Genomic DNA, 22,279 nt, shown 5'->3' on the forward strand with positions numbered 1-22,279 from the left:
CCCTCTCGTGTCTTTCATTTCCTGCTCACCACGTCCAATGGGGGCTTTCCTGGTGCGTGACACATACATGGCAGCCGGGCTGTCCGCAGCTACCCCTTCCCGTCCGTTCCGTTCTTGTCCTTTCCCCTTGCCGTCACCCAACACGTCACATATGCTTTGGCCTGCCGTCTGTCTCTTCCAAGTAAAACAGAAGTTTCTTGAAAGCAAGGACTCCCATTTTGTCACGGATGCATGCCCACGCGACCGTAACACCACCTAGTGCCTCGGTGCCACCAAATATTTATTGACTAAACGACTTATAAAAATAGCAAAGGAAAAGGGTATGTTGGAGCTGGTAATGCCCTGTGTATACATCTGCTGTTTGTGTTTACAGCAGTTATATTTTCTGCTAGTTCAGTGGTTTTTAATCCAGATGATGGAATTGATTGTTTACTGGAATCACCCTACCTAAACAATTTTGACGGACGTTACAAGAGATAACGGACATCAGGTTGTCTACGAATCCGATTTCTCTATTCTCCTCTGTCACTTTGCATTGAGGAAAGCATGAAACTTTTATTTTTATATAAGATGGGCTTCAGAGCATAATGATATGCTTTTCTTTGAGCAGGTATTTTTAAACTGGTTGCAGATCTATGGAAGTCACCGATAAAGTTGTCCGTAGCGTATTAGAATTATCGAGCTGTCTTCTTGGGGGAGGTTTAGTTGTTCTTTGGAGAGACAAGAGGGGTTTGCTGCTTCTGTTGACGTAGGCTCGGCTTGGGCCTGGGGAATGCTTTGAAAAGTTACATTATAAAAGAAACTACTGGCTTGGTATTTTACAAGTGGGGGAATGAGAAACTGTGCGTGGTGTTGATTTAAAAGGTAAATGTTTGTGTGTGAAAGTTTCTTCTTGCTTTTGACAGGGACGGCCATATTTCTGAAAGACTGTGCTGTGTATTCTGAAAAATTTATATTGATTTGGTGGCTGATGGGTGTACACAATTTATTAAACATGCTCTCTTTCAGTCCAGAAATGGCGTAGAAAGATATGTGTAAGGCTTCCTCTGTTCTAAATTACTATCTGTCTTTAGGCTTACCTTTCAGTCACATTTTCTACTCCAAATTTTTTTTCATTGATTATTTATTTTTGAGAGAGAGAGAATCCAAAGCAGGCTGCAGAGCCTGTGACCTGTCGGCACAGAGCCCGACGCGGGGCTCGAACCCACGAACCGCGAGACCATGACCTGAGACAAAGTCAGAAGCTTAACTGACTCAGTCACCCAGGTGCCCCCACACTTTCTATCCTAAGATGGCTTCTACAATGTGTAGTTTACTCAGGCGGATTACGATTTTAACTGGACATTAGTATCTTCCCCTAATTCTCTCCCTCTGCTGTCCTAAAGATAACTTCCGGCATTCTGCTTCTGCAGGTAATTTTAAACCCTTAAATGTGATAGTGCTGTTACGCGGCACATTTGAGGTTTGGCAGTTGTTTTGTTATGTAGGTCCTGCATAAGAGATCAGCGTGTGTGGTTTAATGTGAGGCCATCAAGCTCAAGTGCATGAAGAAGTGAATTACTTTCTCTTACGCTTGGTGTGTATTATTTAGACTGTGCACTTGTTTCATGGGCAGTGCTTGATTTTTCACAATTCAGGTCTGTGGCTCCACGGCAGAGAAGAAATATTCTGATAAGGGAATCAAGAAAATTGTGTGTGTGTGTGTGCCCGCACACACATGCACTGGCAGGTGGTGGGCAGCGGTTTTGTCAAGAGGTGATTGTTGATTGAACACTGTAGCGAGAGAAGCACGTACTTTTAGCCAAGAGTATTCTATCCATCCATCTCTAACCATGATCAAGTGTCCTCAGCGTGACCCACATCCTAGGTCCTTCAGCCTAATTTTATGAAAGTCATTTCGTCTGTTGCCTTTGGCTTTTCCTTTCCTACACCCTTTGGAACCTTCCCCACTCGGGCTTTCTTTCCCCTCACGCCCCCATGAGTCATACTGAGATTACCGGTAATCTCCATTGCGCCACATGGAGGCTTGTCGGGACTGGTGTTATCTCATCTTCAAGCGGCTCTTGATGCTCCGGACCACTTCCTCTGTACAACACCCTTCCTTTGTCTTCTCTGTTTTAGTTTCTAGTTGTCATAAGGTGACACCACACTTTTTTTCATCCTCTCTGGCTGTATCGTTTTAGTGTCCTTGGCAAGTTTGTCCTGCTCGAACACTGCTTGGTGCTGGAGTTCCTTAAGGCTCATCCCGTCTTTCCATCTCATGCGCTTCATGGCAAGCCCATCCATCACCAGGCCTGCAGTCACCGTCTGAATGGCGGTCTCCCCAGACTCTGTCTCTAGACCCGACCTCCCAGCTCTGTAGTCGTGTATTCCGCTGCCAGTATGGCTTCTCCGTGTGAACTTGTGAAACACAGAGAAACCAAGTCTGAGCCCCAAATCTGCACTTGGGAGTGAATGGCCTAGGGTTTTTTAACTGGACTGGACTCAGTCCGGATTTCCCCTCCCTCTCATTCCTTTTGTTGAGTCCCATCAACTCCGTGTCATCACTGTTGCTCAGTCCCTCCCCTCTTTACTGAGACAACAAGGAGACAGAAGAATCAGAAGAACATTGATCTAAAGAACATTGATCTAGGCAATGCAGTCAACCAGTTTCAACCAACTGACATATATAGAACCCAAGAACTGCAGAATTGACCATAAGTTGGGCCATAAAGGAAGCCTCCATTTGCAAAGGATTGAAAAGATATGGATTCTTCTTTAGGACTTAAATCTTAGGAAGTAAGCCAGAAATCAATAACATGAAGATAACCAAACAATCCCAATTCTTTTTCAGAATTAAGCACTATACCTCTAAAACCTCCCTATGTATCAAGTAGATGAACTTAAGGTGGAAGTGAGTATTTTGAATAAATGGCCAGGAAGATACGACCTATCAAAACTCATTTGATGCAGCTCACTCAGTGCATAGAGGGAAATTTGTAGCATTCAATGCATTAATAGAGAGAATAGTATAGCCTAAAAATTGGTATCTAATTTTCTATGTCAAGTATTAAAAAAAAAAAAGCAAATCAAACCAAAAGGGTATAGAAAAAATCCATGGGTAAAAATAAGAACAGGACCCAATAAATAAAATCAACAAAGAAAAGTAAGCTTTAGAAAAGTGAGTAAGCCTTTTGATACGGATCAGGTAAAACAGTGTTGGATATATTACCAACATCCTGTTACCTATTGAATTGGAAGCTCTGAAAAATATTTTAGAGAAAGGAAAAGAAAATATTTTAGAAAAGACAAAACAAAATTGTCATTATTTGATCTTTTTAGAAAAAAATTTTACTGTTTATTTTTGAGAGAGAGAGAGAGAGAGAGAGAGCAAGTGCGCATGAGCGGGAGAGGGGAAGACAGGAGAAAACACAGAATCCGAAGCAGGCTCCAGGCTCTGAGCCATCAGCACAGACCCTGACGCAGGGCTCAAACTCGTGAACAGCAAGATCTTGAGCTAAAGTTGGATGCTTAACCAACTGAGCCACCCAGGTGCCCCGAAATTGTCATCATTTGAAAATAATTTAATAGTCTACATTGAAAACCAGAATTAATTGTCATTTACAGACAAATTTTAGCATTAATAAATGACCTCCACAAGATGTTAGGAATTAGAATCCATGTATAGAAGTCACTTGTTTCCCTCTGTGCACAAATGTTTACAATAACTTTATTCATAATTCCCCAAAATTTGAAGCAACCAAAATGCCTTTCAACGGGCGAATGGATAAATAAACTGTGGTACATCCATACCATGGAATGTTATTTAGTAAAAATAAATGAGCTGTCTATTAAGCCACAAACAGGCATGGAGGAGATGTAAATAAATATTACTAAGTGAAAAAGTAAAAAGTGTGAAAAGTCTGTGTGATGTGTGTTTCCAACTATATGACATTCTGGAAAAGGCAAAACTATAGAGATCGCAAAAAGATCAATGTTTGCCAGGGATTCGGCGAGAGGCGAGGCGGGGTTTGAGTAGGAGGAGCAGAGGAAGATTTTAAAGCAGTAAAACTCTTCTGTATGATCCTGTAATGGTGGACTCATGGCATTATGTGTTTGTCCAACCTCAGAAATGCACAATACAAAGGGTGAGCCCCAGGGTAAATTGTGGACGTTAGTTAATACTAAGGCATCAGTAACCCTTCATCCCTTGTAACAAATATGGCACCTAATTGTAACAAATAGACCACATTAATGATAGATGGCAAGTCGGAAAAATTGTGTGTGGGGGCAGGACGAGGGGATATATGGGAACTGTCACACTTTTGTGCAGTTATTCTACATAATACTACTCTAAACAAGCCTATTACGAAAAAGAAAAAAGACATAGAAAGTAGCCATATTCATGACTAGGAAGATAATATCTTGAGGCGGTCCTCAGATTAATTTGTAAAGCAGCTGCCAACCAAAATGTTCACCACTTTTATTTTGGGAGTGGGGGTATTAGAGAAATAAATGGGTCTAAAATTTACATGGAAGAGCAGAGAAAAAAAGAAACCAATCTGAAGACCCATGGCAGGGTGTGCCTTACCCAGCTAGATATCAAGAATTGCTACAAACCTATCGTAATTAATGATGTGATATGGGCACAGGTATCAATAACCAGGTGCAGACGTTATATATGGAAATTATACTTGATAGAGATGGCCTTGTACATCATTGGGAGGTAGGGTTGGTCTTTTTTAAAAAAAATTTTTTTTTAATGTCTATTTTTGAGAGAGACAGAGTGCAAGTGGGGGATGGGCAGAGAGAGAGCAGGAGACACAGAATTGGAAGCCGGCTTCAGGCTCTGAGCTGTCAGCAAAGAGCCCGACGCAGGGCTCGAACTCACGGACCGCGAGATCATGACCTGAGCCGAAGTTGGCCACCCAACCGACTGAGCCACCCAGGTGCCCCAGTCTTTTTTTTTTTTTTTTTTTAATGTTGGTATTTATTTTGAGAGACAGTGCAAATGGGGGAGGGGCAGAGAGAGAGAGAGAGAGAGAGAGAGAGAGAGAGAATCCCAAGCAGGCTCCACGCTCAGTGCTCGGCACAGAGCTGAACACGAGGCTCGATCTCATGACCCGTGAAATCATGACCTGAGCTGAAATCAAGAATCAAATGCCCAACTGACTGAGCCACCCAGGTGCCACCGGGAGGGAGGGTAGGTCTTACTAATATAAAGGTTCTTTGAACTTTGATTATGTGCGTACATGAAAAATAGTCTCTGTCCCCCATCCCAAACCATAAGTAAACAATGTAGGATAGGGCAAATGACCGTGAAAAGCAAAACTTCAGAGCTTTATCAAGAAAAGATATGAAAATATATTTGTGATCCTGAGGATTTAGAAACCACAGCCGCCACACTCGTGCCACGCACACAAACACAACATGCCAAGAAAAATATTGATAAACTCAACTCATCAAATGTTTTTCAAATGTGAATCTTGGCACCACATAAAAATTTTTAAGAACTACATTTTGGGTGGAGAGTTTTGCAGCCGAAAGTAGCAAGAAAGCATTATTATAAAAAGAAATTCTTTTATGTTTATTTATTTATTTTGAGAGAGAGAGGCAAGCACGAGCCTGGGAGGGGCAGAGAGAGAGGAAGAGAGAATCTCAGGCAGGCTCTGTCCTCTGTGCTGAGCCCCATGTGGGGCTCAAACTCACAAACCATGGGATCAGGACTTGAGTCGAAATCAAGAGTCAGTTGCTTAACCGACTGAACCACCCAGATGCCCCTGGTGTCAACATTTTGAAAGTACGGTTCCAAATAAGAAGAAAGAAAGCTATCAACCCAATAATGGGTCGCCTTTCACAATTTCAGATTGGCAAATACCAAAAAAAAAAAAAAAAAATCTTGTAGCGGTAGGTGCAGGCAAAGACATTGCACGGTAGAAACTGATTGGCTGCTGTTGGGCATATTAATTAATATATCTACTTTGGAAAACAGTTTGGCAATACCTACGTAGTCAAGTTTCGGATACACATACCCCACAGGTCAACACTTCAACTCTGAGATAGGGTGTTTCTCAGTGAGGCCTTCTTGGTAATTTGGGCAGGACAAGTCTGTCTTGTTACCTTTCATAACCCTGATCTGCGCCCACTGTGTGTGGGTTATGCCTCCTACCATGGCCGTGAAAACAACCGAACATTCTTGACACATTTCTAACCACTTCTAGTGGGGGCAGTCCAGAGCTGATTGAAAAATCCTGGGAAAGGGGAGCCTGGGTGGCTCAGTCAGTTGGGTGTCTGACTTCGGCTCAGGTCATGATCTCGCAGTTCATGGGTTCGAGCCCCGCCTCGGGCTCTGTGTTGACAGCTCAGAGCCTGGAGCCTGCTTCGGGTTCTGTCTCTCCCTCTCTCTCTGCCCCTCCCCTGCTCACGCTCTGTCTCTGTCTTCCAAAATAAATAAACATTAAAAACATTAAGAAAAAAAAAAGAAAGAAAAACCCTGGGAGAAACTAACATAAACCCCAGAAGACAAGTCTAAGAATATTCTTTAAAGTCTGTTTAATTCTGTTTTTAATAATAAAATAGAGTGAGCATCTTAAGTAGCCAAAAAAAATTAATCAATAAATTACAACATCCTCTAAAAACAGAATATTAGGGACGCCTGGGTGGCTCAGTTGGTTAAGCATCCGACTTTAGCTCAGGTATGATCTCGCGGTTTGTGGGTTCGAGCCCCAGTTTGGGCTCTGTGCTGACAGCTCGGAGCCTGGAGCCTGCTTCAGATTCTGTGTCTCCCTCTCTCTCTGCCCCTCCTCCACTCACGCTCTGTCTCTCTCAAAAATAAATAAACATTAAAAAATAAATAAAACCGGAATTGTATGCTTTTTAAAATGACTTTAACAAAGCTACATTTATCATTGTGGATACAGTTCCTGAAGGTAACGTTGATTGAAAAGCATGGAACAATATAGTACTTACGTAAAATGTATAATCAGTAAAGTTTATGATCATGATAAATAGTATTATGTTTATCCTTGAATGTTATGGAACAAAATATATGGAAACAATAAATACCGTTTGCAACTACTGATTACTTCCAGCAGGGCATGATGGGAAAGTCACACAGAAAATGTGTTTAAATTTTTATTCCATAAGGTATGTCACTAGTACGTTCATGATCTATACTTTTCTATACACGACTGAAGAAATCTAAGTATAAAAGAACAGCAACGAGAGTGGATATGGGAATACATAACTAAGGCTGAAATGTTTGGATAGAACTAATAGGTCCAGAGATCTGAAAATGATTGGGGACTGAGGTGGATTAAAAATGTCAGGCAGGGGGCGGCGCCTGGGTGGCTCAGTTGGTTAAGCGTCCGACTTCAGCTCAGGTCACGATCTCGCGGTCCGTGAGTTCGAGCCCCGCATCGGGCTCTGGGCTGATGGCTCAGAGCCTGGAGCCTGCTTCCGATTCTGTCCCTCTCTCTCTGCCCCTCCCCCGTTCATGCTCTGTCTCTCTCTGTCTCAAAAATAAATAAACGTTAAAAAAAAAATTAAAAAAAAAATGTCAGGAAGGGCGACACGGAAAATCAAAGGCCTTTACAACTATTTAGAACAAGAAAACCCGGGAAAGATTAGAGATCTCCCTTAGGGCAAAATATAGTGATTAAGCGTTGAAGCCCCCTACTTGTTAGTATTTATGTCATGTTTGCAAAGCACTTTCTTGGCGATGATCTCCCTGGGTCCTACCGAGTGATATGGCAATAAAACAAGAGATATAAAGTAGGAAAAGAAGTCTATGGTACCTGACATGGGGGTAAGTCACTTCCTAGCTTTTTAAGTTGACATCATTTCTTTAGATGCAGTTAAAGTGAAATATAGTGTGCTGAAGAAGTTTGCATTTATGATCTCCGAGAGCCAGTGTTTCTACTCTTGGGATGGGTGTAGAGAATTAGAAAGCTGCTAGAATTCTAGACTGAGATCATTAGCTAAAGAGATACGGTAGAGAGCATTTGGAGGATAATGGCCCCCATGGTCTCTATGTTTCCTGGTGACATTGAGATGTCCTGCAAAGTGTCCAACACGAAACTGGCTCAGTTTTGCAGCCAGAGCACCACTTTCCCCCAGAAAATTGGGTTATTCCTTCTCTGCTGTTGGGTTTTTGGTTCCTCTTGAATGTTTCTGTATGTTGCTCATGGTGAAGCATGGCGCATAGACTCCCACAGATTTGATCAACTGTTTCCGTCTTGCCTTCTTTCTACCTCCCTTGAAGACCCATCAGTTTCTTCTTCTTTTTTTTTTTAACGTTTATTTATTTTTGAGACAGAGAGAGACAGAGCATGAACAGGGGAGGGTCAGAGAGGGAGGGAGACCCAGAATCCGAAGCAGGCTCCGGGCTCCGAGCTGTCAGCCCAGAGCACGACGTGGGGCCTTGAACTCACGGACCGCGAGATCATGACCTGAGCCGAAGTCAGACGCTCAACCGACTGAGCCACCCAGGCACCCCTCATCAGTTTATTCTTTAAATTGAGCTTCCTGCCTTCTCTTGCTTGCGTTTGTAAAATTTCAGTGCTGTAATAAGATTTTGCTCTCCTGCTCCTCCTCCTCCCCTGGTTTGTTTTATTTCACTCTTGGTAAGAAATGAATCAGAAAAATTTAGAATATTTCCACGTCTTCCAAATCTGTGCATTTTGGCAACTTATGCGAAGGCATTGACGTTCCACTGAATATTTCTGTGTTGGGGGTCCCTAAGGCCACCCCCAGGTCTGGTGGCTCTTTAGGAGGACTTACAGAACTCAGCATTTGGTCTGAAAGTGATGATTTGCTCTGGGAAAGGATGGATGCAAAACAAAACCAGCAAAGAGAAGAGTGCCCAGGAAGTCTGGAGGAAACCAGGCACAATCTTCCCAGTGGGATCAACTAGGGCCTATTTAATTCCTCTGGCAAGGAGTTGCGGCAACACGTACGATACGTTGCCTACCGGGGATGCCCGTTAGAGAAAACTTTTTATTGGGTTTTAATCGGGAACCGGTCGCATAGATCCTCTCTGCCTAGCATGTACTAAAATTCCAGACTCTTAGAAGGAAAGCAGGGATTCGGCATAAACCAAATCGTTTGCATGTACAGTGGGGGCACAATGAGCCACTCTGGTCAGAGTGATTGGAAACCTTGCAAAATCTCAGGTTCCCAGACACCAGCTCAGGACCAACCTGGAGAGCAGGAGGAAGAGGTCAGCAATCTCAGACCTGCTAGTTGTGCTTTTTTGCACTGATTACTTTATTCTCTTGTTGAATGGAATGTTCACTGGTGCAGACTCATTTAAAAAGTCACGTGTCCCTTTGGTTAAACTTTCAGGGAGAGGTGCTAATTGTGGATATCCTGTTGGAGATTGGAATAAGAGTGAAAGCACAGGTATCTGAGGGCTGCAGAAACTCCAGCCCCTTCCCCTTTCCTTCACTCCTCTCCAGACAGAGTATGAATTAGGAATGACTGATAAAGAGAGAGGAGTGATTCTGGGATCTTCTTCTGCAGGTGAGATTTTAAAGAGAGTAGCGGTGGGGCAGAGTATGGTGTCAGCCAGAGAAGACAGGAACTGCTTTCAGATAGTGTATTTTGTTTCTTTCCAAGAACATAAGTAGTGGGACTGAAAAAGGCATCCAGTCCTTTTGGTTGGTCTTCGTTCTTGGAGGGGATTCTGTCCCCGTGATTAAAAAAAATTTTTTTTTGTAATGTTTATTTATTTTTGAGAGAGAGACAGAGCATGAGCAGGGGAGGGGAAGAGAGAGATGGAGACACAGAATCCGAAGCAGGCTCCGGGCTCCGAGCTGCCAGCACAGAACCCAGTGCGGGGCTCGAACCCACGAACTGTGAGATCATGACCTGAGCCGAAGTCGGGCACTCAACCGACTGAGCCACCCAGGCGCCCCTATCCCCATGATTTTTTAAATAATATATCTAACGTGTAGAATAATTTTTTCTACCTCAATTGGATTACAAATTTAGTAGCAATTTGACTGATTGATTGGGAAGCTGCATTTTAGGGGGGGAAAAGCCAAATTTATTTTAAAAGCACTTGCATTTTCTGTTTCTTATAGAAGAGTGATTTGCAGGGACTTTTCTATTAAGGATAGTCTCCTTTATTATTTTTCTAAAATTTTTTTAATATTTATTTATTTATTTATTTATTTATTTAAAAATTTTTTTCAACGTTTTTGATTTATTTTTGGGACAGAGAGAGACAGAGCATGAACGGGGGAGGGACAGAGAGAGAGGGAGACACAGAATCGGAAACAGGCTCCAGGCTCCGAGCCATCAGCCCAGAGCCTGACGCGGGGCTCGAACTCACGGACCGCGAGATCGTGACCTGGCTGAAGTCGGACGCTTAACCGACTGCGCCACCCAGGCGCCCCAAATATTTATTTATTTTTGAGAGAGAGAGAGAGAGAGAGCGAGCACGAGCGGAAGAGGGGCAGAGAGAGAGGGAGACACAGGATCTGAAGCAGGCTCCAGGCTCTGAGCTGTCAGCACACGGCCCGAGGCAGGGCTCGAACCCGCTAACTGTGAGATCATGACCTGAGCCAAAGTCGGATGCTTAACTGACTGAGCCACCCAGGCACCCCAAGGATAGTCTCCTTTAGATAACATTTCTGTGGTGGGGAAGTTGTTTCTTATACCAGCTCGATTAAATATAGTCAAACGTAGAGCCTCTTATCCCTGTTTTATCAGAATTCAAAATAATCCTTTCACAGACTACAATTTGCCTTTATCCTTTCCCACAGGAGGAAACGGATACCACAGGAGGAGTGTATGTCATCGGATTTTCATCTTTATTGAATCTAGTTTAAATTTTGCTTTTTCCTCCCATTTTAACAGGGTGCGATATGAAATTTCCTTTCTGCCGGTGATAAAAATATCTTAATGGTTCTCTAAAAAGCTAGTAATGACACATTCTGACTACTAATAACTACTTGCGGCTCTGTCATTCGAGTTGATACTTAGATTGTGAAAATAAACCCTTTTCATCATATTTACGCTAAAGGGGAACGTCGAGAAGCACAGTCTGAGCCCGGGTGACTGAATAATGTGCCGAATAATCAATTATGCTGTTGTCATTCTCGGACCTCTCTCCTTTGTGTTTCTTATTCACACCGTGGATGTGGTGCAGGTTCAATCAGATACTTTGGGGCCGGCATTTAAGAGGTTTGTTGTTCTCTTTTTCCATTTGGCCAATTGCTCGCAGCCAGCTGGGGAGGATGTCTGGGTTAAAACCGTAATAAATGAAACTTCCATTAGGCCTCTGGGCTTGGGGCCATTTCCTGCAAAGACCTTATCCTGCCGTTTAGTGGTTTGAAGAAGCAGAAGGCTTCTTTCCGTTCAATAAATGAAGGCTGCGTGTTACCAGGCTGGGCACCACAGGTATCTCGTTGGGCGAAGCTTCTAGCGCTGATGGTTTGCAGAGCGCGGGCTACATTGTCACTTGCAGCTCTTTGGATCTTGTGATGATAACCTGGGAACTTCTCTCATGCTAGACGATGGAGCCGATATGTTTCAGTTTGTTTGTAAATCTCCTCTGAGGTGAGGGAAGCCAGATCGTTGGATTTGTCTCACCGGCTTTTTTCTTCAAGTCTAACTGTTCCTTGAATTTATTCTTGTGTTAGACTTTCCATCTTCATGCACCGTCGGTTGGAGGGGTAATGTTTTCAGGCGTCGAAGCGACCGCGGTCTAGTGGTATATTCGCTTTATGTACACCTTTAAGAACACCTCTTCTTGGAGGGGCCTGTATTTTAATATTTATACGTTTGTAGTTCTGGACCTCTGGTTCTGTGCTACTTACACACATGGGGAAATTTTGGTCAGAAGGATTTTGCAAAACTTACTTTTTAAAAAAAAATTTTAATGTTTATTTATTTTTGAGAGAGAGAGAGAGAGAGAGAGAGAGAGATCGAGCGAGTCGGGGAGGGACAGAGAGAGAGGGAGACACAGAATCCGACAGGAGCCAAAACAATGATGAGGGGGATGTCCTTCCTACTTCATGATGCTGTAGTTTTGAGAACAGGGCTAAATCATTGCTTTCTTTCCTTTTCTTTTTCCTTCCTTCCTCCCTCCCTCCCTCCCCCCCTCCATCTTTCTTTCTTTCTTTCTTTCCTTTTCTTTCTTTCTTTCTTTCTTTCTTTCTTTCTTTCTTTCTTTCTTTCTTTCTTTCTTTCTGTTTTAATCTCTATCAATCCTCCCACTACTCTGGTGGGATCACAGTAGTGGGTTGTTTCTGATCACAGGATTGAAAAGGGGAGTTCCAAGGCTGCCTGGGTGGCTCAGTTGGTCAAGCGTGTGACTGTTGGTTTTGGCTCAGGTCCTGATCTCACGGTTCGTGGGTTCGAGCCCCTCATTGGGCTCTGTGCTGACAGCGTGGAGCCTGCTTGGCATTCTCTCCCTCCTCTGCCCCTCCCCTGTGCACTCTCTCTCTCTCTCTCTCTCTCTGTCACTTTGAAAATAAATAAGTAAACTTAAAAAATTAAAAATAAAATGAAGAAAAGGGGACTTCCAGGGTATCAGAGAGTATCAGGGGAGGCAGCTGAGAAGAGGGGCTCAGGAAATGATTCCATAAAGCTTGTGAATTCCTGAACTGACCACAACCTGCACATTCATGCATCTGATCATGATTAGCATGCCATCTACTTTGAGAATGTAGTTAATGAATAGAGCTCTATGCAAGTCTCGGAGTGACCTCTATATGGTGCGTACCCAGGACAGATTGCAATGGCCCTTCATGGCTTTTGAGAACAACACTGACCTCAGCCCACAAAATGTGGGTTGGAATTTGTGGCTGGAAGCTAATCAGATGCCTGACAAAACAATAACATCAGCATTCTCCATAGATTTAAATAAGGCTCGAGATTTTATAAGAACATTCAGAATGTCTAGGATATGATCCATGTTGGCCTATGAAGGACTACAAAAATCTCAAATCGCATGGAAAAGACAATGGATGACAAATAAAATATGACTTTAAAGCAGCTATTATAAAAATGCTTCAGTGAATAATCGTGAATTCTGAAGTAAAAGGTAAATTGGAATGTATCCATAATGAAATAGGAGATATAAAGTAGAACCAAATGGAAATTTTAGAACTGAAAAATACAGTAGTCTCCCCACCTTGCCCTCTCCTACCCCACCCCCAGATTTCCTCACTATGTACATTCAGTACCAAAATGGAGATGAGAGAGGAAAGAACCAGTAAATCTGAATGTAGATCAATAGAAACTATACAGTAAGAACAAAGGAGAGAAAGATTGAAAAATATTGAACAGAGATGCTGAGACTGTTGGACAATAACAACAGGCATAATGTTTGTATTATTGGAGTCCCAGAAGGAAAGGAGAAAGAATGTGGCTAAAAGTATTCCAAGAAATAATGGCTGCAAACTTTCCAAGTTTGACAAAAGACATAACCTTATAGATTCAAGAAGCTAAGCTACCCCAAACAAGATAAACTCAAAGAAACACACACCCACATATCATAACTGCTGTAAACTAAAGACAAAATTTTGAAAGCAGTCAGAGAAAAAGTGACACCTTCTCTGTAGGAGAACAGTGATTCAAATGACTCCGATTTCTCAGTGGAAATCATGGAAGCCAGAGGAAAGGTCATACCATTTTTAAAGTGCTGAAAGAAAAGTGTTGAATCTGGGATTCTAAGAAAATATCTTTGAAGATGAAGTGAAGATATTCGTATATGAGGTAAAATCTAAAGAATTTGGAGTCGACAGACTTGCAATAAAATAACCAGTTAAGGAAATTTCTTATACTATTGGGAACTGATACCAGAAATTTGAAAATCAGGAATGGAGAAAATAGTAAATATGATAGACTGTTCTTCTCTTCTTGAATTATTCCAAATACGGTTCATGATTGAAATCAAAGTAAAAGCTTGTCTGATAGGAATTTGCAGTGTATTTAGATGTAATATAGAAGACACCTTATCAAGGGGCGAGGAAGAGGATACCTATATCATTATATGGTAGGCAGAATAATCTCCTGCCCTACAGAATCCCACGTCCTAATCCTCAGATGCTGTGAATATGTTACGTTAAGTGGGAAAAGGATTTTGCAGATGTGATTAAGACTGTAGACCTTGAGATAGTGAAAATATGCTGTATTATCCTGGTGGGCCCAACTGAATCACATTGAGTCCTTAAAAGTTGAAGAGGACGACAGAAAGGTGGATCAGAGAGATGATTCTAAGGAGAGTGTGAAAGGTTAATTATGCATGTTGTAACTTCTAGAGCAACCACTAAAATTTTATTAAAAGAAATGTGGTCAAAGTCATAATTGATGTATTAAGTGGAACACTAAACAATAGTGTTAACCTTGAAAAAAGCAAGGAAGGGAAACAAAAGAATAAAAAACAATGGAAACAAACAAAACACATAGGTTGGGAACCCTTAATACAAACATATCAATTATTACATTAAATGTAAATGGTCAAAACAAACCAATTAAAAGATTGTCAGATTGGATTTAAACAGTAAGAAGATATACCAATTATAAACATGTATCCAACTAACAGCCCTTCAAAATACAGAAGCAAAACCTGACATAGTGAAAGGAGAAATAGACAAATTCATAATTATAACTGAGTAACCCAGCACACCTCTCTAGGTAAGACTAGTAGACCGAAACTGAGCAAGAGTATAGAAGAACTGAATCATTAACCCACTAGATCTAATAAACATTTATATAACATTCAACCAAATGCTAATTGACTAAAATATTTCTAAATGAAGATAGAAACAATCCTTTTTAGCATATTTGCAAGTTAAATTATGAGATGTGAAATAATGTATTTGTGTCTTACTAATGCGAAATAGAGGTTTATATTTAGAGCAACATTTTAAAAAGCAGCAAAAAGTGGTAAAATATTTTGTGCTTTCAAAGCTAGAATGACTCAGTGTGCAATAATTGAAATTATAATAATTTAAAAACCAGCTAACATTGTCTTAAATATTTATTCTGTGCCAAGCAGTGTTCTAAACACCTTATATAGACTAATTCATTCAGTCTTCACAAGAGGCCAATGAGGTAGTTATGGTTAAGCTCTGTAAAATTGAAGTGATAATGAGATCCAGAGATTTTGAATAAATTGAGTAAGATGCCAAAATTGGAAATGATGACAACAGTATCAATCAAGATTAAAAAAATAGTTTCTCTTCACTGAACACTTTCTTTGCATTTGACACTGTGCCTTGCACTTTGTGTCATTCTGTTTGTACACCAGATAATATAATCCCCATTGGATGGGTGAGACAATTGAGGCTTAGTACAATGGCTTGCCCCTGATGGTACCTCTAAGTAGGATGTAGCAAAGCAAAATTCCAACCCGTGGAGTCTGTCTCTAGAACCCTAGCTTTTCATCTCTGCATTGCCTCCTGAAGATACCCATTTCATCCTGGGAGAAGCTCTTGCCTGTACTGGTGGTCGTCTGGCAAAGGCTGTGGACTCTCACAGTCCTGCTCTTCGAAAGGCAATAACTTCTCTTTGGCTAAGTATCCTGTCTTGGAGTGAGATAGGGCCGAGTACAAACGCTTGGAGTCCTTGATTTTAGAAAATGTGTTTTGTTGTGGCTCTTGGCCTCTTTTATCCTCAGCCAAACATGACAGTGGAATAGAGGCAGGTCAGAATGACCTGACCCACTGCTCTTTTTTGTTCTGGAAGGGTCTCTTACGAGCTACTTGACACACAGAATAAGGTTTATTTCTCCAAATTTGATTTTTTGGGGTTAAATCTCTAAGTCCTTCAGATAAATATCTTTTTTAAAAACATGATTTTTCATCATGATAAGTATACTCTTTAATTCCCAACTACTCAGTCACCTCCGCTTTGGTAACCATCAGTTTGTTCTCTGTAGTTAAGAGTTACTTACGGCTTCTCTCTCTCTGTCTCTCTCTCTCTGTCTCTCTCTCATCATTTGTTTCTTTTTTTTATTTGAAAAGATTTTTTAATGTTTATTTTTGAGAGAGAGAGCGGTGGGGGAGGGAGACAGTGCACAAGCAGGGGAGGGTCAGAGAGAGAGGGAGACACAGAATCTGAAGCAGGCCTGAGCTGTCAGCACAGAGCCTGACGCGGGGCTTGAACCCACCAACCGTGAGATCATGACCTGAGCTGAAGCTGGACGCTTAACTGACTGAGCCACCCAGGCACCGCTGATCATTTGTTTCTTAAATTGAACATGTGAGTGAGATCATATGGTACTTGTCTTTTTTTCCCCCCCTTCGGTTTATTTATTTTGAGAGAGAGAGAGAACATGCAGGGGAGGGGCAGAGAGAGAGAGGAGAGAGAGAATCCCAAGCAGGCTCTGCACTGTCAGCACAGAGCCCGACGCAGGGCTCTATCTCACGAACTGTGAGATCATGATCTGAGCCAAAATCAGGAGTCAGATGTTTAACCGACCGAGCCACTCAGGTGCCCTGGTATTTGTCTTTTTCTGACTTGTTTTGCTTAGCATTGTACTCTCTGTCTCTATCCATGTTTTGCAAATGGCAAGCAAGACTTCCTTTTTTTTATGGATGGATAATATTCTATTGTGTATATGTATACACAAATATTTCTACCACACCTTCTTTATCCCGTTATCTCTTGACGGACACTTGGGATGCTTCCATAGTTTGGCTGTTGTAAATAATGCTGCATTAAACATAGGGGCACACGTATCCCTTGGAATCAATTTTTTTCTCTTCTTTGGGTACATACCCAGTAGTGCAATTCCTGGATCATAGGATAGTTCTATTTTTAATTTTTTGAGAAACCTCCATGCTGTTTTCCAGAGTGGCTGCCTCAATTTGCATTTCCACCAACAGCGCATAGGGGTTCCTGTTTCTCCACATCCTCGCCAACACTTGGTGTTTCTTATGATTTTGATTTTAGCCATTCTTTTTTTTAAAGATTTTTTTTTTAACGTTTATTTATTTTTGAGACAGAGAGAGAGCATGAACGGGGGAGGGTCAGAGAGAGGGAGACACAGAATCTGAAACAGGCTCCAGGCTCTGAGCTGTCAGCACAGAGCCCGACGCGGGGCTCGAACTCACGGACCATGAGATCATGACCTGAGCCGAAGTCGGCCGCTCAACCGACTGAGCCACCCAGGCACCCCTTAGCCATTCTTACAGACTTAAGGTAATATCTCCTTGTAGTGTTGATTTGCATTTTCCTGATGATGAGTGATGTTGAACATCTTTTCATGTGTCTTTTGGCCATCTGGATGTCTTCTTTGGAGAAATGTCTGTTCATGTCTTCTGCCCACTTTTAATTGGATTACTTATTTCTTGGGTGTTGAATTATATAAGTTCTTTACATATTTTGGGTACTAACCCTTTATCAGATATGTCATTTGAAAATATCTTCTCCCATTCAGCATGTTGCCTGATTGTTGACTGTTGTTGTTTTCTTTGCTGTGCAGAAGCTTTTTATTTTGATGTAGTTCCAATAGTTTGTTTTTCCTCTTATTTCCCTTCTCTCAGGAGAAATAAAAAATAATATTTTTTAAAAAATATTTTAAATATATTTTATTAATATATTTTAAATATATTTTATTAATATTTTAAATATTTAAAATATATTTTAAAAAATAAAAAAAATAATTTTTTTTAGATATATCTAAAAAAAAAATGGTACAGCCAATGTCAGATTACTACCTGTGCTCTCTTCCAGGATTTTTATTGTTTCAGGTCTCTTGTTCAGATCTTTAATCCATTTTGAAGTTATTTTTGTGTTTGGTGAAAGAAAGTGGTCCCGTTTCATTTTCTTGTATCCAAATTTGATTTTGATTTGATCCCTATTGAGTCCAATCTGTAATATCTCAAATGGCCCCCTTTCCTGCATAGCATTTACCAGTCTGTGTAATTACATATTTATTTGTGGGGCATTCCTATCACTCACACTCAGATTCTGTGTCTCCCTCTCTCTCTGTCCCTCCCCCCACCCCCAAAATAAAAATAAAACATTAAAAAACATTAAAAAAAATACTTGCAGACATTACCGATCAAATGCTTCAGTCTTGATCCCTTAGTGGAAAATATGAGACTTTCAAGTCACATTTTAAGCTTTGAAGTGCTCGGCTACCGCCGCGAAGGCTCATGTTCTGTCTTCTTATATTCTGTTTTCTAGGATCCACTGACGTTGTTTTCCGTAGAGAGACACTCTCTCATGGAGTGATTTCCTGGTTCTTCATGCAGTCATGGATATGGATAAACCATCTGTCTGGGGCTCTTTGAAACAGCGGACCAGGCCTTTGTTAATCAACCTGAGCAAGAGGAGGGTGAAGAAGAATGCAAACAAACCCCTAGATCTAAGGGCAAGGCGTCCCCTGGACCGCCGCCTCAGCCTTTCTGTCCCTGACCTCCTGGAGGCGGAGGCCTTGGCCCCAGAGGGGCGGCCTTACTCTGGGCCCCAGTCGTCCTATACCTCAGTGCCCAGCAGCCTGTCGACTGCAGGGATCTTTCCCAAGAGCAGCAGTAGCTCCTTGAAACAGTCTGAAGAAGAATTGGATTGGAGCCAGGAAGAAGCAGGCCACCTCCACGTGGGGGAAACAGACTCCGAGGAGGCCTATGCCTCTCCTGCCGAGGACAGGAGACCTTCCAGCAATGACATCTTGGATCTGCTCCAGAAAACTCCCCTTGAAGAGGATGCACTGGAAGAGCCGGAGGTGAGACCAGGGCTGGGCGCTTTCCTATTCCTTTTTCCTTTCTTTTCTTTTCTTTCTTTCTTTCTTTCTTTCTTTCTTTCTTTCTTTCTTTCTTTCTTTCTTTCTTTCTTTCTTCCTCTCTGTTTTAAGTGCACTCGATGCCCTTGGAAAATTTGGTTGGGAGTTATTTTTGTGGTTAGCTTGGATGGAAAGAATGTCATTTACAAGAATGTAGATTCAGGTGATATTGATTGCACCCACTGTTCCCGTCTGTTTTAGGGTTGACCTCTGTGTATTTTAAAACTATTACAGACAACCTTTCTGGGATACTTTAAGGCATTAAAAGCCCTATTGGATGGGTTTGCCTTTTTCCATCTCCCTGCCAAAGAAATTAAGAGCATAACTTTTCCTTGAACTTTCTGCTTTAAGCGTACACGTGTCTCTCTCTCCACCACTGCTCGGTCCTCCATACGCAAGAATGCATGGGCGTGTGCACATGTGTATGTGCTAGGGCACACGTGTGGATACTGGTTTGTGGACAGCTTCACTTGCATGCTCTAAAAAACACCAAAAGCAAGAAATCTGAAGGATGCAAATTCTTACAGATTCACTGATTTTACAAAGCTCTGGTATTTCAATAAGATAAAAGAACCAAATCTAGTTATGAGACAAATCGTGTACTTCTAGAATGAATTTCATGTAAATTCAGCCACCAGATTACTAAATCATGATTTGGATGATATTAGTTTTTTTTTTTAAATTTCCACATTAATGGCACTGAAGTATGTTGTGGTGTCGAGGGAAGTTAAGTTTTGTTTTTGTTTTTTTTTTATATTCCAGGTTAATGTTATAATTGCATGGGAAGCTGGTTATTTAACTGAGCATTTTGGTTTTACTTTCAGAACCAAAGCCTGTTAATTATGTCATATCTTTGGGTGTCATTACAGAATGGATCGTGGGTACTTGGAAGGTGTGACCAGATTCCTTTGGAAACATTACAATAAAACACCCTTAGCCATTCAATGACTATCTTTTTCACTGCCCCTTGCATTTAGGAAATTCGTTTTGCAATGAGGTTATGGTTTTTATTGTTGTTTATAAATTGAAAGGTTCTATTTCTGTTCATCAAAATATAAATTAGGTGAATTATTAAACATAGCTCATAATTCACAGTTGAGTGGGAAGGGGGTAACATTGAGAATTAGATACTGAAGTTAATCTTTATCTTGGTACTTATAAGTTATCAGAAAAAAAAAATGGGTGGGTTTCTTGGCTTTGACCGGCTAACGCTCTCAGATTAGAATTTTTTTATTTTAAGTTAGTGCTGTGAAACTGTTTTGCGGACTATAAATATTTGCATACCTACTCTGGGGCACCATAAGGGTTACGGCTGGAAATAGAAATGGATGGGAGAGTGACCCTGCCTTCAAGTTCTGTTGTATTGAGAGACAGCTTTGTACAGCTCTAAAGGCAGCAGAAAAGGCAAGCAGATACTGAAACTGTGCAAAACATCCAAGCCTTGCCTCTTGGCAGCTTAGGAGGTAGGAGAAATCAGCGCGTGGGTCATAGATGTGTCATGTGAGGCATTGTGCAAGCCGGCGTAGGTTTGATAGGTGAAGAAATATGGTGAACACGGGCCTGTGGGTGGGGTAGGTGGGGGTAGTGAGCATTTTGCTGCACCTGAAACAAAGGCTTGAAGAACTTTCTGGTGCGATGTATGCTGGGAAGGGTGGGCTGGGCTAAGGGGCTGGTTAGTGATGGTGAACGGCTGGTTGGCAGATGGTTGGTTGCCAGTGGTTATTTTTTCTTCTCAGGGCTAACTCCAAAAAATCTTGCAATTCCTAGTCCTTTACCAATAGAACATTTTCATTAATTTTCTCCTTTAGCTCAGCCCTTTGAAAGAAAGCAAATGGGCACCGGGGTGGCTCAGTCGGTTAAGCATCTGACTCTTGATTTGGGGTCGGGTCAGGGTCTCAGGGTTCGTGAGATTGAGCCCCGTGTTGGGCCCTGTGCTGACAGCGCGGAGCCTGCTTGGGATTCTCTCTCTCTCTCTCTCTCTCTCTCTCCCTCTCTCTCTGCTCCTCCCCGCGATTCTCTCTTGTCCATTGCTCTGCCTACCCGCCCTCCTTCTGTTGCCCCCCCCCCACCATATTGGGTGGGCTTTTCCCACTACCCAAGGATCTCGAGCTTATTACATAGTATAGAAGTTAGTCACTCCCTCGCTTATCTTCTCCACTAGGCTGTGTAATTTGGTCAGTGGGTATATCCAAGGGAGTTGCATCTAATTTGTCTTTGTTTTCTGAGGGCCTTGCTGTGTGCCTGACACATACCATCTGCTCACTCCATATTTGTGTAATGAGGAAATCAATGATAGCAATGTGTACATTCAGGTTAGGACGGTTTTTGTTAGTGTCTTTGTTGTGCGTTCTCGTCAGTTTATGATTTAATTAAAGTCTGATTTTCTTGTTTTGTTTTGTTTTTTTTTAAAGAAGCACATCATACTGTAAATGAAATTTCTTTTTGTATGACATTAACTGAAAAACAGAGATTTAGACAGGGGTAGACTTTATAGCCCAAGTCCGATACTGGCTTTAAATCTGTTCTTCTCTTTTTTTTCTTTTTTTCTTTTTTTCTTTTTTTTTTCTTTTATTTTCTTTTATTTTTTTTCTTTTTTTAAATAAAAAAATTTTTTTAACATTTATTTACTTTTGAGATGGAGAGGGACAGAGCATGAAGGGGGAGGGTTAGAGAGAGGGGGACACAGAATCTGAAACAGGCTCCAGGCTCTGAGCTGTCAGCACAGAGCCCGACTCGGGGCTCAAACTCACGGACCGCGAAATCATGACCTGAGCCGAAGTCGGCCGCTTAACCGGCTGAGCCACCCAGGCGCCCCATCTTCTCTTTTTTTTCAATGAAGGTGGAAGTCCTGGGGAATCCGTGAGTTTTGGGGTTGGCTAATCTGTATCTAGGATGTGGGCCATCTGTTTCCTTCCTAATGAATAGTGGCCAGGTTTCTATCACTTTCATGAAATTGGGGGAAGGAAGGAGCGGGGAGGAAGGGGTTGGCAAGTCACAAACCCAGTGCCCCACAGGGACAATCAGATATTCACCGAGTATCCTTGCTGTGACTTATTTTGTTTGTAGCTTTCTAGAGGGGTAAGGAAAGTAACTTCTGTGGTCGGAGGCACCCATTGGGGTTTGTCTTCCATGTTTTTTATGCAATGGCAACTTGGTACCAGGCTGAGCCCGCAGCCGTGGGATAAGACCCCAAATGATGGTGTCTGAATGTTTTCTAGTTTCTTCTTAGTCCTGCCAGTGTCAGCAGGGAAGCAAGGTGCAGGTTGACAGTTATGGGGAAATGGAATGAGGAAGCAAAGCACAAAATTAAGAAGGAAGAGGAAGAAAGAATGTGAGAACAGAGAAGCCACATGGAGCCTTGGAAGAGTCTCTGAAGGTGCTTCAACCAGCCATAAAACCAAAATGGAAGAAAGTAGGTTTAGAATAAAGGATACGTTGGTCGAAGAGGATTCTCCAGACTTTTCTTTGGGCCCTTAATTCTGATCGCCGTGGGCATTGCACATAAACCCGATCTCAACTTGTTCTGACAGAATTTTGTGTCCCTGAAGTGCTCTC

At 41.8% G+C, this 22,279-nt stretch overlaps 1 protein-coding gene across 4 annotated transcripts in view; it reads left to right on the forward strand.

Moving 5' to 3' along the window:
• MCTP2 (multiple C2 and transmembrane domain containing 2) overlaps nucleotides 1-22,279 on the forward strand; it is a 237,312-nt gene that overhangs the window by 35,318 nt on the left and 179,715 nt on the right. For all 4 annotated transcript variants that reach the window (XM_019460153.2, XM_019460154.2, XM_019460150.2 and 1 more), the window contains exon 2: nucleotides 18,130-18,667. In XM_019460153.2, the coding sequence (XP_019315698.2) occupies nucleotides 18,200-18,667 (468 nt within the window). In that variant the 5' untranslated portion in view covers nucleotides 18,130-18,199. The remainder of the gene's footprint in view (nucleotides 1-18,129; nucleotides 18,668-22,279) is intronic.

This window comes from Panthera pardus, unplaced genomic scaffold (genome assembly GCF_024362965.1).
Source record: "Panthera pardus isolate Hobbes unplaced genomic scaffold, ASM2436296v1 HiC_scaffold_24, whole genome shotgun sequence".
Classification (NCBI taxonomy): domain Eukaryota; kingdom Metazoa; phylum Chordata; class Mammalia; order Carnivora; family Felidae; genus Panthera; species Panthera pardus.